The sequence below is a fragment of the Misgurnus anguillicaudatus genome, chromosome 21, assembly GCF_027580225.2.
Source record: "Misgurnus anguillicaudatus chromosome 21, ASM2758022v2, whole genome shotgun sequence".
In the NCBI taxonomy this organism is placed as follows: Eukaryota; Metazoa; Chordata; class Actinopteri; order Cypriniformes; family Cobitidae; genus Misgurnus; species Misgurnus anguillicaudatus.
The window spans coordinates 4,818,779-4,838,753 of NC_073357.2; the positions used below are offsets into that span (position 1 = coordinate 4,818,779).

A 19,975-nucleotide genomic window follows, 5' to 3' on the forward strand; every position below is an offset into this window, starting at 1 on the left:
AATACATTTCCAATTTTACAAAAATATATATGATTTTTGCCATATGGGAAGTATCGTGATAATATATCTCATCTTGGGGCCTGTTGTAATTCCCGCCAATACTACTGGCCTGGCACGCATAATACAGTCATGCTTGTGGATCGGTGTAAACAGATCTTTTGTACACATTGTAGTATGTAGCTGTACATAATTTTTTTTACTTTACATTTTTCACTACATGGTTGTTGTGTAAACATAGCCCAAGTCTTGTTTTGAGAATTTGATGCTACGCTGAACTGTGTGACCTGCAGCTCATCTCTGTGTCTGTCTGTGAGTGTGAGAAAGTGAACGAGCGTCGTGTCAGATTTGTCACCTCTGTACTGCAGAGATTTGACTGAAGCTGACACCTGTGTGTGTGTGTGTGTGTGTGTGTGTGTGTGTGTCTTTCCACTTTACTGCAATCCCACAGAAACTCCAAATAGACTGTATATCTCTCACACATTTTGTCTCAGACAGCATGAGAATAAGCACGTCTTTAGCTTTCGTACATTTGGTGTTATGCATGTCCTGTATTGTAAGTAATTTAGGTACTGTAGGTTTAAAGTGTGAGTTTCCCTGCGGCCTGGCACAACTCCGCTGGGTGAGCAATTTCACACGATTGGTGTCAAACTTAACAAGCAAAGTGGATAGAAACCAAAAATGCATATTATGTTATGAATAAAGGTGTCTCTACAGTTTCACAGATTGCGAAATATTAATGAATAATGCCAATAAATGTCTAAAGGTGTACACTTAAAAATAACAGTATGTTGCCAAACTATATCAACAAATAAGTAGAAATAAAGAGAGTAGTACATTTCTTTCTTTCTATATTAGTTTTTAAAGTGCTGTTTTTTCTGCTAAAAGCATTGTCCAGACTTTTCTTTCACACTTTTGCATAAATAGAAGAGCATAACTTGAGGTGTGACTGATTCACACGTGTGGCATGCTTGTGTTTTTACAAGTGCCTGTCCATCCCTGAAACTCATAGAGAATCATGTGAACCCTCAGCAAAGATCCAAGAACACGGGAACTGGAAAAAAAACTCCACAAACTGGAAAACAAATTACCACGTTTTCTTTATTACTTTTATCCAATCACAAACTAGAATAAACAAAAAGTTTATAAACATAAAATATAAAAATCTTTTTTATGAACATACATCTATTGACACCAGCTGTGTAATTCAAAGCATCATCTTTAGAATTTACTCGTGTCGATCTGTAATGTTATCCATTCATGCTTATGCATTCACTTATAATGTCTATCACACATTTCTCTATTGCAGTCTTTCGTAAAAAAAAAGACTTTCCCAAAAACCAAGTGGAAAAAACATAATATCTCTTGTTTTCTATTCACAGATTTTGATAAACGAATAAAATCAAATCACACAATCTAATATTTTTAACAAGAAATGAACATTTAAACAAATTTAATGTCAGTTTTAAAAATGTCTACAGTATCTTCAATTAAACAACAGCATTCTTGTACATTATGATCGTGTTCTAATAAAAAGGCATTGACAAATAATTGAAAAGATGGGAATTCAAAAACAAAATACAGTAAACATACATTAATCTATTGTGAAAGTACTATAAACCACATTCATTAACAAATACAACACAACCAAAACTAGTAGTCGACAAAAATTGAACAGATGAAGTAAACATCGTAATAAGTAAAGAGTTGGATCAACTTAAAAATAAATTACTAGACTAGAATTTTAAACGTAAATTTTTTAAGTAAAAAATGTAACTGGAAAAAATCTTAAAGATTGATCCAACATTTTACTTTTTATAGTTTACTGTAAACAATATTTGTTGGAAGTTACATGGTTGCATTAAACTTTTGAGTTAATTCAACTTAAAAATTTTAGTTAACAAAATATACTGTGTACAAATATTGTCCACTATTTTTTTATGTTGAATAAATTTAAGGCAACCAGGTAACTTACCTTTAAAAGTTGAACCAACATTTTTTTATAGTTTTCTGTAAGATTACAGTTTGCAAATTAGATTTCTGTGATCACAAAACAATGTAAAAGAAATCAATTACATTTAAAACACTACTTGAAATAAAACAAATTAGAAATCTGATAGCCAAACAAGCATACACCTGAACCGTACAATCAACCTAACTATACGCTCCAACATAAATTTTGATATCAAAATTTAATACATCAAATGTAGCCATTTTGAACATTTTAACAAACAATAAACTAATTCTTTGGGAAAATAGTTAAAATGTGATACCATATCAACATTATATAGTTCAGCCCTTTTGCTGTCACTGTTCTTGAAGTCTGAACATAAGGACATGTAGTTTCCAGCTGGAGAAGATGCTGGTACAAGGCTGTTTGATGAATTTGGCTTTATTATTGAAGGATGTGCTCCCGGGTCTCAGGCAATTTAAACGCCAGCAATCCTCCACAAACCAGCGCTGAGAAGGACAGGATGATGGGGATGATCTTAGTGATGCTGATAAACTTCCCAAAGATGAAAGTGCTGATGATAGCTGCCAGTTTGCTGATGCCGTTCAGCACGCCGAACGCCGTGGCCCTGAGGACAGATGTGAGCATGTCCGAATAAATATATACTGTATATATATATATATTTTCAAGTCAATTCATCCTACTTTTTAAAATTTTGACCTGTAACTAGCTGACATAACTTATAAAAACAGGTTGAAAATGTTTAACTTAATTTTAAGTTAAAGTAGCATAAAAATATATGTTGATTTGATAAAAATGCTGAATTTGTTTTACAATGTAGTACTGTATGTTGTAAACTCATTTATAATGATTAGTTCAACAGGTAAATGCAACTTTTTATGAAATACTCTTAAATTATGTTATTCACCTTTCTGCATTTGTAAGTTGTTTCAACTTAAAAAAGTAAGTTAACTTGTTGCCTTAATTATTTTGAATTATTTCTTTCATAACTTAAAAATAGAAGTTGACACAATTTTTAAGAATTAACTTTTGATTTTTTTTAATTAACTCAAAATTTTAAGGAAACAGGTAACTAACTTTAAGTTGAACCAACTTTTTTTACAGTGTATGTGCCTTCTGTGGTCAATTTATGCTTTTTAATTAATAAAAAGTAGTGCTGGGCCAAGATTAATTGCAATTAATCGCGTACAAAATAAAATGGATCTTTGGCATATTATATATATATATATATAGAAAGAGAGAGAGAGAATAGAATATATAAAAATATAAATACATATATATACACATGTACATTTTTCTTAAATACATACATGAATTATATACATTACATACATTTTATTTTGTATGCGATTAATCGCGATTAATCTTTGCCCAGCAGGAATAAAAAAAGTCTTTTAGTGATTTATATTAATCTGTTTTACCTTTTCGAGGCTGGATAAAGCTCAACTGTGATCACATCAATGCCGTTCCAAGCGGCTGCACAGGCGGCAAAATAGATGCACTGGAAGGTAATAACGGAGCCTTGATTAAAGCACAGGAACAATAAGAACGTGCAGCCAGCAGAGACCAGCATAGATCCTCCTGTAAACACACATGGGCACAGAGAAGGAGAAATTGACCAGGGCGCTGGGCAAAAATACCACAAAAATTCACAAAATATAACACATTGTAGCCACTAATACAGCTAAAAATCAGTTAGCTAAACTAACAAAACACAAATGTTCACATTGGTGTTTTAAAATTTTGGTTAGGTTAATTTATACTTTTTTTTATAAACAATTACATTTCCAACTGTTCTCATGATTGAAGTTTTTTATAATTTCTCATAAGTGTGTAAAATCCAGGCTAATGTTATCTAATGGTAAGATCTCGAGCATAAAGGTTTGATTTCAGTCATTGATTTCAATATTTGACATGACCTTACTCGGTCAATATTAAAGATATCAAGATTATATTTAGGATGATATGATACAATTTTATGTAGAAATGATTATATAAAGGATGATTTATTATTTGTGTAAACACTCACCTATAATTTTAATCCTCCCTATTTTATCCATTAATAAACCTGCCAGAATATTGCCTGGTAACACGGACAAACTGCCGAGGAAACTGACTAGATAGATCAAGATGTCATTTTCCTCCTGGAAGTTTAGATGACAGCCTTTCTTGGGGTGCAAAAATGTTGTGTTTTTCATCTTACAGTCAATGAACTTTGAATCCTCCCACAGATCTGTTATAAACACATTAATAACATTGCAGTTTTTTCTCTTTGCATGTAATGTACAATCTAAATAATCGATCAAACACAAATTAGATACAACACTGCAAAAAATGATGTGTTAATTCAACACAGTCTCACCCCATGGCGTCAATATTTGACGACACTTGACCATGCGTCAATATGTTGACGCGGAGGGTATACCATTTTTTGACGAACTGGGGACTTCAATACTATTAGGTACGCAAAATTAAACAGTTGTCACCTGGCGTTGGGGTTAGGGTTAGGTTTGGGTAGGGATGTCATTATGTAAATCTAACCCTAAACCGACGCGAAAATGGTAAGAAAATAGGAAAGAGAATGCAACGGACTTAGTATTGAAGTCCCCAGTTCGTCGCATGGTCAAGTGTCGTCAAATATTGACGCCATGGGGTGAGACTGGGTTGGATAATTTTTAACACATTGTGTGTGTCATGCCATTTAAGGCGTTATTTCATGTTAAAATAAATGAAAGGGCCAACACGAGTTGTGTTAAAAACAGTGATGGGAGTAACGGGTTACAAAGTAATTCCATAACTGTAATTCCACTTCTTTTAGCGGTAATTAACATGTAACGAAGTCTTTTTTTAAATCAAGTAAGTTACAATTACTGATATGAGTTGGTTACTCGTGTTACTCTATTTTGTGATAAATGAACACTTGCAGACAAGACATTTCTGATTTAACGTCGCAGGACTGTGGTGAGCAGCACAATAAATAATAACACAGAAGGTGTGTTAGAAGGTGTGTTAGTATACAACCCACCTTGTGTGTTATTATTCATTGTGCTGCCCACCAGGGTCCTGCGACATTAGATCAGAAATGTCTTGTCTGCAAGTGTTCATCCATCACAAAACAGAGCAACACGAGTAACAGTTATGGAATCACTTTGCAACCCGTCACTCCCATCACTGTTTTTAACACAACTTGTGTTGGCCCTTTCATTTATTTTAACATGAAATAACGCCTTAAATTAACACATCATTTCTTGCAGCGAAACCAAATCAAATTGTTAAGTAGCATAAATTAAATACCAGTATTGTAAAAGACCGTGTTTTTAAGGGTGCAGTTCTCAAAGAAGGTTTCTGTTGATTTGATGTCCTCGAAATAACAGTTCTCAAAGAGTGAGTCCTCGAACTTCACATTTTTTATTTCTATGTTGACAAACCTACATGTGAAGCAGATTTCTGAATTGGTCATTCGTTCTATGAACATTACATTTTATGAGATAAAATAAGATATTAAAGGGATACCCAAAATTAAAATTCTGTCATCATCTACTCACCCTCAAGCTGACCCAAACCAGCAATCTGTACACAAATGAAGACATTTTGAAAAATGTTTACATCCGAACAGATGAGGGGCAACATTTATTTCCTCAGTATTATTTTTCCTACTATGGAAGTCAATGGAGCCCCAAAAAATTCAAAATATCTTCCCTTGTGTTCAGCAGAACAAAATAATTTATACAGGTTTGGGACAACTTGAAAGTGGGCAAATGAGACAGAACTTCAACCTTTCATGTGATAATCTGATATTGTACCTGTCGTGAATGTACTCCCCCTCTTTGTGAACCTGATTCTGCAGAGTGAAGTTAAAATGAAATCGTTCCACTTTCTCACGATGGAAGACCTTGACGTTAGACTCGTATTCCTCAAACTGAAGGTACTTGATTTGGTCAGGAAACCAAATTCCCAGCCCATAATAGCTGCGTAGTAGAAAATGGATGGATTTATAACTCATGTACTGTATTATAAAGTCATTTGTGTTTCAAAGCTGCACAATCCGTAGAAAACGTTTGAAACTACCTAAAGTTCATAAGTTTCTCACCTGAATGCCATAGTGAACCACACAATTGCAATAAACAAACCATGAAGTCTGAGATCTGGCGAAGCTAGAGACATCATGTTCTTTATGACCTTTCAGAGCACAATAGAAAGAAAACTAGTTCGTAAAAATACAATAAAAACTGTGTTATTGTAAAAAATGTTAGTTTTGCACATTCATCCAGAACGGGGATCCGCAATGCTAGGTAGATTTAAAGGTGTTTTGAGTAGTTGCTTACTGGCCCAAGTCTTAAATATGGCTTTGGACACTCAATAACTGTAAATATATGAGATTTTTTGCTCATTTAATTGGCAACCATATCTCATGATCCAAACAGGGTGTTTGGGGTGTGTTCAAACAACTGACCCCAAGTGTGAACGTTAGCAATGGCAATGTTTGTGTTATCAATCACAACTAATATGTCTTAGCACAAAAATCGGCAGTGTAATATACCTGTTTGACCAGAGTCATATGTCTGACCATGAATCTTTGGAAAGCAGTGGCAGTTTCACTCTGAATCTCTATGAACTCATCATCTTGAGTGTGAGGTGTTTTGAGTTGAGAGACCTGATGCAGTGGGATTAAATATAATGCAGTAAGCTTATGATGTGTAAGCAGAATGTATCAGATGTAAAGAAGCATTCATTGAAAACAGTTCAGTTAACTTATCAAAGTTTTTCACTTTTACTTTGTGACAATTCGCATTTCTGTTGTTGTGCTGTAGGTTTTAGTCAGCCCAGTCTCACGAAATTTCATTAATTTTTTGATTCTTTTTTTCGTGATATTATCAAGAATTTCCAAATTTTTTCATGATCGTATAACGAATTCCTGTTTTCATGTGACCACCACGTAGTTGTTACTCAACTGCTATGTCCCACCTTCCTACCATTGTCGCTTTGGTTTAGGGTTAGATTTACATAAATGACATCCATACCCAAACCCAACTCTAACCCTAACGCCAGGCGACATATAAAAAAATAAATCAGAAAAAAATAGTATAAACCAATACATAGTGACATTCTAATGCAAGCACCAAATAATCCTAAACCGAAGCGACAATGGTTTAAAAATAGGAAAAGGCAGTTGAGTAACCAATATGTGATAATCACACGAAAACAGGAATTCGTTATTCGCTCACGAAAAAACTCAGAAATTTGTGATATCACGAATAAAAGATTTAAAAAAAAAATACCTGACTATATCACGAAACCTCGTGAAACCGGGTAGATTTTAGTAGTTTAAATAAATACTTGAAAAACTCTCTCTGGTTCTCCCTTTGCTCTCCAGTTGGTGTCATGGACCCGCCTGAGGATCATCCAGGCTTCGTCGTGTCTCGCATTCTGAAAATGACAAAAGAGACTCTGTGGTGATAGGTTGTATCCTATAAACAACTGTTTAATCCTATAGACACTATAGACATTGTAAAATCAGCATCTTATCATCTCTTTGCTCTTTTATATCATTTTCTTTATTTCTATATTTTTTTCTTACCTAAATTGTGCTGAAATAAATTAGAAGTTCAATGATAAATGCTCACCATGCACCAATGTAAACTATTATCTTTTACCTCCAGGAGAAAACGGGGACTTTCTGGCATGAACACAAGCCCAGCGAAAGCAGCCAGAGATGGAAGAAAACAAACCAGCACAAACACCCTCCAGCTGTGGAACTGGAACTCTGTCCCCATACTGAAGCCCCAACCTGTAATAAAGAACATTCATAACCTTTATAAACCACATACCATACATAAATTAAAGAGCGTTCAGAAACCCTAAAATCAAAAGAGTGTTCATAACCCCTAAAATCCACAAAGCATTAATGACCCCCAAAACCAAAGAGCATTCATGACCTTTATAAACCACAGACCATACATAAACCAAAGTGCGTTCATAACCCCTAAAATCCACAAAGCATTAATGACCCTCAAATACCACAGAGCACTTATAACCCCCCAAAACCACAGAGCTTTCATAACCCCTAGAGTGTTCATGACCCTCAAATACCACAGAGCGCTTATAACCCCCAAAATCCACAGAGTGTTCATAACACTCAAAACCAACGAGGGTTCATAACCCCTAAAAACCACAGAACGTTCATGACCTTTATAAATTACAGACCATGGGCGACTCCATGATTTTCATTTTAGAGGGGCTCAGCCCCCCAATAAAAGTATAATAGAATAAATAAATAAATAAATAATATTATTAATACAGTGTAAGGTTAGGTGTATATACAAAGAATGACATGAATGAATCTCATGACTGCTGATTAATTCATATTACGTGACATTCACAGGGGACAGAATCGTTAACACTTGACAGAAGGCTTATCTGAAGCGTGGCCAACAGCCAATCACAGTGGCCACTACACATGCTCCAGTCTTCCCTAAACGTAATTGGGTGGCTCTGTTTAGGTTATTTGCATAAGGCAATCTGATTGGCTGACGAATGTATTGCCACTTGAAAAGTTGAGAAATGTTCAACTTCTGCCTCAAGCAACGGCAGTGAAGCAGCATCGACGGATCCACAATAAAGCCCCCCTAAAAATGCCCTAACGACAACCCTGCAACAGACCATACATAAACTAAAGATCATTCATAACCCCCAAAATCCACAGAACGTTTATAACACTCAAATCCACAGAGCATTGATAACCCCCAGAGTGTTCATGACCCCAAACCCTCAAAAACACAATGTTCATGACTTTTATAAACACAGACCATACATAAACCAAAGAGTGTTCATCCCCCCAAAACCACTGAGTGTTTATACCCCCAAAACCACTGAGAGTTTATACCCCCAAAACCACAGAGTGTTCATCCCCCCAAAACCACAGAGTGTTCATCCCCCAAAAACCATAGAGTGTTCATCCCCCCAAAACCACAGAGTGTTCATAGCCCCAAAAACCACAGAGCATTCATGACCCCCCCCCCCAAAACCATAGAGTGTTCATACCCCCAAAACCACAGAGTGTTCATCCCCCCAAAACCATAGAGTGTTCATCCCCCCAAAACCACAGTGTTCATCCCCCCAAAACCATAGAGTGTTCATAGCCCCAAAAACCACAGAATGTTCATACCCCCAAAACCACAGAATGTTCTTCCCCCCAAAACCATAGAGTGTTCATCCCCCCAAAACCATAGAGTGTTCATACCCCCAAAACCACAGAGTGTTCATCCCCCCAAAAACACAGAGTGTTCATCCCCAAAAACCACAGAGCATTCATGACCCCCCCCCAAAACCACAAAGCGTTTATGACTCTCGCAACCCAAATTAACACATTTTTAAAAAATGCACGATTTGGTTCTAAAGAGCAAAGTAAGCCATTGGGGATTTGAACAGCATCAGAGCAAATAGGTATGCATTTTTCATAACGCTCTATTCCTTTTGAATATAGATATGCAAATCTTACTAGAAGTATTGTTACTACCATAATGTGGGATGATTCCCCAAGCGGTGAAGGAAGCGTAAAGCCCCCCCATCATCCAGAACAGACAGAGCCAGCTGAGATGTTCTCCTCTCTTATCCATCTGCAGGAACTCAGCGAAATATGTGTACACCACAGGGATGGACCCTCCAATTCTGCAAGAGATAATGAAAGACTAGGGGCTGAAATCAATCATTTAATGAAAATACATAGATCACTTATTTCAGTCATGAAACTCTAGAGACAGATTCATATTCTTGCGATCATCTTGCTCTTTCAGAGTGATTCAAACTGATTGGCTTTTTCAACTCATAGCCAATGACTGTGCATGCTTCTTCTACTGATATGTTTATTAGTATACTATTAGAAGAATGGTGCAACACGCTATCAGAGCTTTAACAATCACCCGCCTCCATCCCCAGCCCCACCAGTCTAGATCTGTATTTGGAATATTGTGCAACAGCATCACTTGCATGCTCACTGCAGGTAATGTGTACAGACCATTTTGCAAGATGTAAACAACACTGTTTCAGAAGCACTTCTTGATGTTTTTGAGATTTTAAGTTCACATTCTGATTCAGTTCTAAATGTTCTGTTGGTTGTATTTTGTTTTAATGTTTGTGTAGTGTTAAAAACTGAAACGGGTATTGCTTCTGGACCACTGTTGTTTACATCCTGCAAAATTGTCTATATTATGATACAATGGTAAGACCACCACTGAGTTCATCATGATTACTTTCCCTTATTCCTCCTTCTTTGAATGTCTTACCCGATTCCTGAACAGAGTCTGAAGAAGATAAAGAAGCCATAGCTCTGGACGAAACAGGACAGGAAGGAAAATATGCTGTTGATGGCCAGAGCATATAGTAAACACTGCCGTCGACCCAGTTTATCAGCCAGCCCACCCCACACCACAGCGCCAAACATCATGCCAACATACACTATCAGACCTGAAGAACAAGATAACAACTCAATGTCAGGCCACTGAGGGATTATAATTCATACATTGTTACAAAACTAATAACTGATATTATGGACCAACACTTTTTTATGGACAGCCTCTTCAAACCTAAATAAATCTTTCTGTAACTCTTTATAATATCTTTCTTTAATTACCAGGAGACATCTTATAATGCTCAGTATAGATTAATTAGAGTAATTTATCAACATCTATATAATCATGAAATTGTGGTTCTTAAAGGAGCCCCTAACCTAGGTGATTTCAGCAATATTAACTCTTTCTCCGCCAGCATTTTTCATGATTTTCATAAAAGTTGAATGCCTCAGAAAATGCACTTCTTTTAAATATATAAACATACAATATATTAAATTAAATGAAAGAACAGACCCTCAGACACCAAATTTTGAGCAAAAAGCTAAGATACTTCAATTTTTGTGAAGGACTTTTGATAGAGATCAGATGCATAGCAATCCTCAAAACTTAGATGGACATGCAGCTGTTTTCCCTAGTGCGATACTTCCAGGTTTGGATAATAGCGGTATTGCAGATTGACAAGGTAACTCGTCAATGGCAGGGAAAGAGTTCAAATTGTCTCTGGTATTCCCAGAATGTGTCTGTAAAGTTTCAGCTCAAAATACACCACAGATCTTTTATTATACGATGTTGAACATGGCCATTTGTGGCTGTAATGGAAAACGCACTATTGTTTTGTGTGTTTCTTTAAATGCAAAGAAAGCTTCTGTTCCCCTCCCCGTATGTAAAGTAGGGGGTAGAGCGCGTACACACGTGCTTTGGACTACATCAAAACATGTGTCTCTACCAGAAGGTTGAACTATGCGCATATAAGGCGGAGTCTGTGAGCGGTTATGGTTGGGGTGTAATCAATGTGACATCACATTGATAGGGGATCCAACAGCCTGTTTTGTGTGACTGTTGCGGTTTAAAAGAGATTACACAAAGAAGAATAGATGAATTTGTATAATAACAGGATGTTTCTGCACACACACTGGGGACCCATTTTCTGCTAGAAACACACATAGGTTGGGGGCTTTAAGAATTGTTCTTACAGGGGGAATATTTTGGGTGTTAAAATGTACCGAAAGTCTAGTTAAATATGTGTTTTCTCTTATAGTGGTTTTGTACTTTATCCTGATTTAATACACTTAGTTTAAAACCATCTCAAACTTAAATCATTTTTGTGTGATTTCTTATCTCAAACGTGAAATTCCAACATCACAAAACATTGCCAGTTTTGAGTAAGCAGTTGAGCAAGCAGTTTTGCGTTTGTGCTTGGAGTGGGCACCTACTGGCAAACAAGGGTACTCCTACTTTGAGATTAGCACGAGAGTGCGGCTTCATGGTTTTTAAATATATTTTATTTAATTAATTAAAACTATTTTAGCCTTAAATTACTCAGTCTAAATATTAAATTCAAAATTTTAAGATTGGGAAAATAAAATATGAATTCTCTTAATTCTATTCAATTAAAAACTTAATGTACGTCCACGCATAGGTATCTCAGGAGACAGGAAGTAAACCAAACATTGAATTCGGACATGCCTTGATGCCTTCCTGCCTTGGAAAGCTGCCTCAGAAGGCAGCAATTTAGAGTTTTCGGACGCAGCCTCAAACAAAGTCTTGATTTGCTTTGGTCTCGGGGAAGTGCCCCCCTGCCCCCCAAACTCTGCCTATTGCACAATATAATACTTCCCTTATATAATCAATGTGCATGTTAACCAAAAGATTTCATTCTGTTTTGATAATTTGTAATGTAAATGCCATGTTGTCATCTGCTGTATATCATAAATTCATAGAATTTCTAAATTACAGTTTCTGTATTTTGCATTTTTGATGTTTTGGGATTTTTTTTGTGCAACATACTTCTTTGAATAAAAATCAAACATTTAAATGCTGAAAAGCCAATATACATGAAGTCAGGCAAGATCTCGGGCCCTATGCATACATGGTAGGCAGTCCTGATGGGCCCCCATGTCCCACCCCCATAATATATTCCAGAGTCCAGACTTTTCAAGGGCCCTCTCTTTCTTTTGGGCCCTGGTAATCAGCACTGGTTTTACCCCCAGTCTGACGCCCCTGCAGGCACTTGTTACTGCAAATTGTGTGAGAACATGCCATGCTAACACCTCAGCTAACATGAGCATGCTCTCCCTCTCTGTCCCCCCCCCCTCTCTCTCTCTCTCTCTCTCTCTCTCATGCCTGTTACTCATACAAACACACTTAGTCACAAACAGATAATTACAGAATGAGATGAGAGATTAACAGGCACGTGGTGGGGATTGTGAAACCCTCTGTGGATTACACACTGCAGGTTACTTTCATCCCTAATTAAAAACTTTCCTGCTTCTAGCAAACAAAAGCTGTTTCTACAAAAGGTTCTCAAAAGATTTTTTTCATAACCGTCAAATTATACTAAAATCAAATGTATTTGAGATCATACTATAACATATGTAACATAGAAATGTTAAAATCTTGTTTTTTTATTTTATGTAGCCTACCTTTTATTCAAATTGTGCTCATAATATATTTGGGATATATGGAACAAAAATACACATTTAATATCTTTGTAAAGTAATTTCAGAGAATTTTTTTTTATAAATGTTAGAAATGTACTGCTGAAACATTTTACAAAGTCTGTGAACTAGGTAGTACTGAATTTTGAAGTTACACCATTAATCAGTTTTCCACATGTCTTTGTTTAAGATTTTTTGCTCGGGGCTAAAATGGTGGCTCCATGATGCGCCCCTAACACAATTGCGAGCATCCAGAAAGTTAAAAGAAAGAAGGCAGCTTTCCTACGAGTGAGCGTGGCTTTTTTCAACATATTTTTTATTTAACCTTTATTTATCCAGGAAGGTCCCATTAAGATTAAGAGCAATCTTTTCTTCCAGTGAGTCTTTTCTGTATGTGCTGCCAGCGGACATGTCCCCACTGTTTTGAGACTAGAGAACGCTGCTTATTTTTTCCAGATTTTGAAAACGTATATTATTTATTTGATGGGTTTTAATATCATTTTACTTGGACTTTAAATACTTTTGAAAGGCACTGCTATAAAGCACAATTATTTGATTCCCAACAACATCTGAAGCCCAGGATACATTGCACAATTTTTGGCTGTCCTAGACGAAAGATTGCCATCGTAAAACAATCGTCACAATTTTTTTTCGTGGATCTTTATCGGTGGTCCTATGTCGTACAGTTAGAGAGGTTCAAAGACAGCCGTTTTCCCAGTCTTGCGTTCAAAGAAAGCCTATGATAGTTTTCTGACAGTGTCAGAAATTCAGCATGATCAACGCACAGTGTGTTTGCTGCTACGACCTGCATACTGGTATTTGTTTACCACTAGTCCATGCACGTGTGACGCAGCCGTTGAAGCCTCCGTGTCATCATTGTTCAGTCTACATGCTTGTCGTACCCAAGTTTAAATGATCCATGTCGCAGTGTGATAAGGTAATGATCTTATAGACAAGTTTCCAGGGTGAAATAGGCGGGCCACCATTAGCCTTTCACTCTGCCAACGACTTCTGGTTGTGTCTGCCAAGCACTTCAGGTAAGTGTCTTTTACTGTCTTTGGTTAGCGTGCAGAAAAAGTAAACTATGGATGGTGTTACACGCCGACAAGGCTTCGGGACATATTGTGCTGTTCGCGGTTGCAACAACTCATGGCGAAAACAAACTCGCTAACCGGAAGTCATTGGCAGAGTGAAAGGCTAATGGTGGCCCGCCTATTTCACCCGGGAAACTTGTCTAAAGGAGGGCAAAAATCCTGCAGTGTGTTCCGGGCTTTAAGCAAGTAAGACAACCCAAAAAAGATAACTTTGTGATGTTCTTGGCTCTGAAAACTTTCTGAAAAGCATTAAGTTTGATGATTAAAATCTTGTGAAATATAATCTCTCTTTTACTCACCAAGCATGCCTTTATCTGCATTGGAGAGGCACATGTCCTTCTCAGCGCTAGGCAATGCAAAACTCACTACAAAGCACTCCACCCCATCAGCCATGAGGGCCAGGCCCAGTACCGTGAACAAAGTCCACTGGAAGCGCCCGTGACCGCAGTCTTCCATGATGGTCTCATATTGTTCCGCCAATGTCTCCTCTTCTGCCTCGGCAGCCCTCCTGGCCTTCATTCTCGCTTCCCTCCGGGCGGCTCTCCTGGCCTCTTTGATCTCATCCGGATGGGGGATGCCCTGATACTCACCTTCATACATCTGATCATCTTCATCGTGACCCTCAGTGGCATCACTAGCAGCATCTTCCTCTTGAGGAGGGTAGTCCGTCTGATAGGGGTAACCATCATTTCCTCCTGTTCCATGTGTGGGGTACGTTTCTCCCTGCTGGTTTATATTGTTGTGGTAAGGGTCATCCATTTTGGGTCGAATCTGTTATATATCTCCAGACGAAAGTGGTTAACTTAGCATAAGAGTTTGAAAACTATAAATTAGATCTCTCCTAAAATTTGTGTTGACATCGAGTAATTCCTTTTAAGTAGTTCTGCACATGGTCACATGATGCACCTGCAAAAACAGCAACACTGACAATTAAAAATAAATGAAATAAATGTAACAGGTCTTCATATTTTGGAGGAATATTTACAGAACAGACATGCACCTAGAGTTAAGCAACTGTAATTGTCACAGTTAAAGTCAAAAAAGTCCATCCATAAAATTACTATTAAAGGAATAGCTCACCCCAAATTGAAAATTTGATCATAAAACACTTACCCCCGTGTCTTTGAAATTGAAATGAAAAACTATGTATTTTTTGGAATATTGTGGTATTATTAAAGCAACACTATGTAGTTTTTATACCTTTAAATAATGTCTCTAAAATTATTTCAGTGATAGAACAACCTTTATCTGGACAAATTGTACTGATGCTGCAACCTGAGCAGCCTCCTAGCTGCTACAAGCGCACTCTGAAAGTGGCGGTGGAGGGTAGGAAACACAGCCCCGCCCCTCCCCCTGCCTGCAGAAGAGTGTCTGATACCAGGCACTGTTGCGCTTTTCAACCACATGGGGGAGCTGTAAGTCATTTTTACATGGAAACTACATAGTGTTGCTTTAACAAGTGACTTATCTGTGAGATTCATTTTTTTTTAATCATGTGCACTCATAATCTTTAATCAAAAACGCAAATCTCCTCCCCTCCTCAAAATGATTTCTCTTTACTTCTGGTCATATATTATGGCAGGTGGGCGGAGTCCAGAAGAAGATTGCAGCGATAAGCCATTAGCAACACAACCCAACTTCAAAGGATCCAATCAGATCTCGATGGACAAATTCAAATCCAGCCCTGCCTTATTTCATTTCAGAAGCCATTTAATTTGGATATACGTCACCACGGGGAAAATAAAATCAGATTTTTATTCTGTTTGAAATCCACTGACACCAAGTAAGACCAGATTAAATTTGGTGTGTGATAAATAAGTTTTATTGCCGTAACTGAGTTTATAAAGCATGCTACTAGCAATGTCAAGATCAATAATGCTGATAAAACGTACCTTGAATGCACTTTAATTTGTTTTGGACAAAGTGTCCTCCAAATGCTTATAGGGGTGGTTTCCCAGGCAGGGATTATCTTAAAACAGGACTAGGCCTCAGTTTAATTATCCAATATAACTAGTTTTAACAAACATGCCTTATTTAAAACATTACTTTTGTGCATTTTGAGGAAAAACAAAGGGCACTGATGTATTTCAAGATATGTCAGTGCCAGTTGTTTTTAGTTTGGACAGCTCTTACATTTATTTTAGTCCAGGACTAGTCTAATCCCTCTCTGGGAAACCGCCCCATAGTGTGTAATTGTCATATATAAGAGAAAAGGGATAAGTAAGCTGTACTCGCATGCCATGTATACATGCAGATATTAATTCATCCTCTTATAGAGAAATAATAAGATTGCTCCACAATTTTTCATGCATCATTTTTTTGTCAGTTTTTGCTACTTTCAAATTCAGTTTTGCCCAAATATTAAATGCAAATGAAAAGAGATTACAGAGTAAACTGCTCATTGTTCTGTCTAAACCTGACCATTGTTATCTGCTCCCAGATGGCTGTTGTGTAACTTATGTAACTTACTGTGGCAATGTATAGTAAGCAAAGATAAGCTGTAAGCAAAAACCTTCATGCTGTGTTGTAGAGACTTACTTGAATCATGAGACTTAGTTGAATCATGATAGTTATTCATGCATTCTGTAAATGTTTCGAATGTACAGTACATAGAAAAAATAGAAATTTTATGATATAAAATTACAAATCTTAAAACATACATTCACTACCTTATCATCATTGTGCACTGCAAAATTAATCTTTACAAAGGACAAACAAAACTAAAAAGTAACTTCCTCTGAGTCATGTCCATATATGGATGAAAGTGTGCATGGTGTGGGTGTGTCTTCGGTGATGTCATTGGGACGAGATGATACCTGATGGAGGGCAACTCTGAAGGGCACAGTTGCTTAAGCATGCCAACTGTTAAACTACCATTAACCCTGCGTCAAATTACATTTCTCTTTGACATTTAATGTTATTTGTATATCTTCTGTTGTCATTGTAATAAAATCCATAATTACAATTGTTATATTCACATCTAACAATTTTCTGAACTTGCATTATCATTTTTCAATTGTAATCCCTTTGGAGACCAGACAAAGCCAAAATGCCTATGGCTATACAAATCAATAGACAATATGTTGGTCATCCTAAATTAATTATGTCATGGTTTGGGGTAGGCAAGAGACATGATGCAGCTTTATACAGTAGATCTGTTACATATAGCAGTGTAAAAGACAAGCGGTGTTAACACTTTCAAAAGAAAATACAAAAGAAAGTTCATTAAAATGAGTTGTTATTTTAAAAATGAACTGAAATTAAAACAATTATTGCACACAATTTCAAAGCAAATGTAGGCTATTGAATGGCGTTTTAAAACACATTTAAAATGATCTTGCAATGACTTACCATAATCAATATTCTTCTTTGTATGATGTGTTCAATATAAAAATATCCAAAGGAGAATCCCGACAGAGATTTTCAGAAACCTCTCATGTCACCTTAACAGGAGTCTGCTGGCCAGAGCCGGGGATTATGGGTCGACCTCATGATCACAGCTCATCATGATTGAATCTCCCTACGGTTCATGCATCCAGGCCAAATGGTAGAGTCCACATTCAGTCTGGTCTGAACTAAACCAGATGTTATAGTGTGTGTCTGATGCTGTCGATTGATGCTATTGTCATTTATAACATTTACTGCAAGTTAAACAGTTTGTGTACTATTTATGTAAAATTGTTGGACAGCAACATATATTGCTTGCAGTATTATTTTTCTGGCAATAATGGACAAAGTTATTACATAGATGCTTTACACTGGAACAATTTAAATTAAAAATGCAGGTTTCAGATATCTTTAAACAACTTCGCATTGCCTGCTATTGGATAGTGTTAAAGAGAGAGGGGGAAGTGTTGCACCGAGTAAACCGGTGTAATCCCACAGCCCGTAATTCTGCTGCAAAGAGGATTAGCTCCGCCCCAGCAGACTCATTGGCTATATTTAGATCAGATATGTTCCCTGCATTTGCTCCACCCCTTTAATTTCCTCTCACATCAATTCATCTAAACCTCACAAAGAGACAGAAGCTATACCCAGATCAGACCTAGCAGATTTAGTTTAAGGTTTAACCTGGCTAAACAGCAAAACAATGTTCAAATAATTTATCATTATACAATTCATATTTTTTAATCTTTAGTGGTTTAAATACTCTTTGAAAGTATTTTCTTATTAAAGGAGTGAAAAAACATGGTCTCAGATTTGATATAAAATTGCAGTCTATGTGTACTTTTTAATATTTGTAATTGCATATTTAAATTCTAATTTGGTCCATGTAGATTTACTGGAGGGTTTACAATGGGGGGACTCATATTAAATAAATGAGCAATTGCACGACTTTGTTTTGGTTTTTCGATCTATCTCGTGTTTTCAAAAACCGGAAGACCGTGAGTGTAATCCTTGTATTAAGAGAAGGTGGGAGGGAAGATAAAGCATCGCAACCAGACTGAGCCAACCAAAACCTATTAATCTGATTGGAGGGGAATCCAGTCACATGACAGCTCTAAAGTGACAGATATGCATGTCACTCCCTCTTTCTTCTAAAAACAAAAGGTACAAAAGCTGTCACTGGGGAACTAGGTACGCCTTTGTACCTATGAAGTGCACAGTTCCTCAAAAGTACATACTGCATTTATTTAGTCATTTAGTAGACGCTTTTATCCAAAAACAAATGAGGTAAGCAATAGAATCAATTAGAACAACACAAGAGCAGTACATGTGCACTAAAACTAGTCTCATCAAGCCAAACACTGTATACAAAGCTATGTCTTTTTAGGACAGAAAAGAAAAAAATAGAAAGATAGAAACAAGATAATAGTGAGACAGGTGTTGGAAAGATGGAAGAGATGTCTTTTAGCAGATTCTTAAAGATGGCTACAGAATCAGTAGGTCTGGTCGCAACAGGCAAACTATTCCACAGCGAAAAAGCTCACACTTAGGAAAATACTATCTGAAGGTCAGTATCAATACAATTTGAACAACCTAAACCACAAACGCAAAATTAATAAATTTGTAAATATTTTGCGGCATTTAATTATACTTTACATTTAATCTTAGTGCCATAATATGTGCAATTTACATTTATTTGCAGAGAAAAGATTACAGCAAACGTGTAAAGGGAAACAGAGTAGTACATTTAGAGGCTTCTTTCAACAAAGAACGGCAAAAATAAATATTTCACAGGAGAGGAAAAGTGAACTAGACCAGGCTTTCTTTAAAATGGTCTACATGGACTATGAGCCACTCACCAAAGTAGAAAGAGAAGGGATGCGCTATTTTGCGAACATTGCACAGCCTGGCTACACCCCACCTTGCTACAGCACAGTCTGCGACACACTCATGCCACACGCTTTACTCGAGTTGGAGAATAAATTGCAGAATCTACTAGAGAACTGCAATGGACTCTCAGTAGCCCTTGATCAGGGTCCGAAATTAACACCCGCCAAGCGCCAAATGCGGGTAGATTTTCCTTTTGGCGACTAAATTCAAAAGGCTACCCGCCACACTGGCGGGTGATTTTCATACCAAAATATTAATGCAATATAATGTGTTTGCCAGTAACTGATCTGGGAACGAGGTGAGCTAGCCACAGAACATCTCTACGCTCCAAGTCTCGCACTAGAGACGGTCTGTTGCTAGCTAGTACTGCAGGTAACTTGCGGTCTGCAGCTATCTGCTGTATCAAAATGCATCCCCGCCCTGCCCGTCGGGCTATCTTGACTTATAGGGAGGAAAACATATATTTAAATGCTTATGCATTCTTTCACAGATTTGGATGGGTAATAATGGTGTATTAAATTCAGGCATTGGGAATTTAAATTACGTTTGAGCGCGCGCTCAAGTTTTACTTTCACTTTCGCGTTTGCGCGAAAAGCCACAGTACAGGAAGCAATCCGTAATGATTTGTCA

General features: G+C 37.0%; 1 protein-coding gene across 2 annotated transcripts; it reads right to left on the reverse strand.

Annotated features, from left to right (window-relative positions):
* Positions 1-1,832: 1,832 nt before the first annotated feature.
* On the reverse strand, positions 1,833-19,126 carry sv2ba (synaptic vesicle glycoprotein 2Ba). Of its 2 annotated transcripts, XM_055176069.2 has the most exons (13): positions 17,420-19,126; positions 14,368-14,974; positions 10,252-10,432; positions 9,486-9,637; positions 7,624-7,757; positions 7,307-7,396; positions 6,510-6,623; positions 6,060-6,148; positions 5,773-5,937; positions 5,264-5,397; positions 3,999-4,202; positions 3,391-3,550; positions 1,833-2,576 (listed from the first exon to the last, which is right to left on the reverse strand). In XM_055176069.2, exons 2-13 carry the CDS (start codon positions 14,825-14,827, stop codon positions 2,393-2,395), a joined length of 2,067 nt encoding a protein of 688 aa, XP_055032044.2. In that variant the 5' UTR covers positions 14,828-14,974; positions 17,420-19,126; the 3' UTR covers positions 1,833-2,392. The 2 variants fall into 2 exon arrangements, with proteins under 2 accessions (XP_055032044.2, XP_073715739.1); XM_073859638.1 differs by lacking the exon at positions 17,420-19,126 and having other exon boundaries at positions 14,368-15,152.
* Positions 19,127-19,975: the final 849 nt, after the last annotated feature.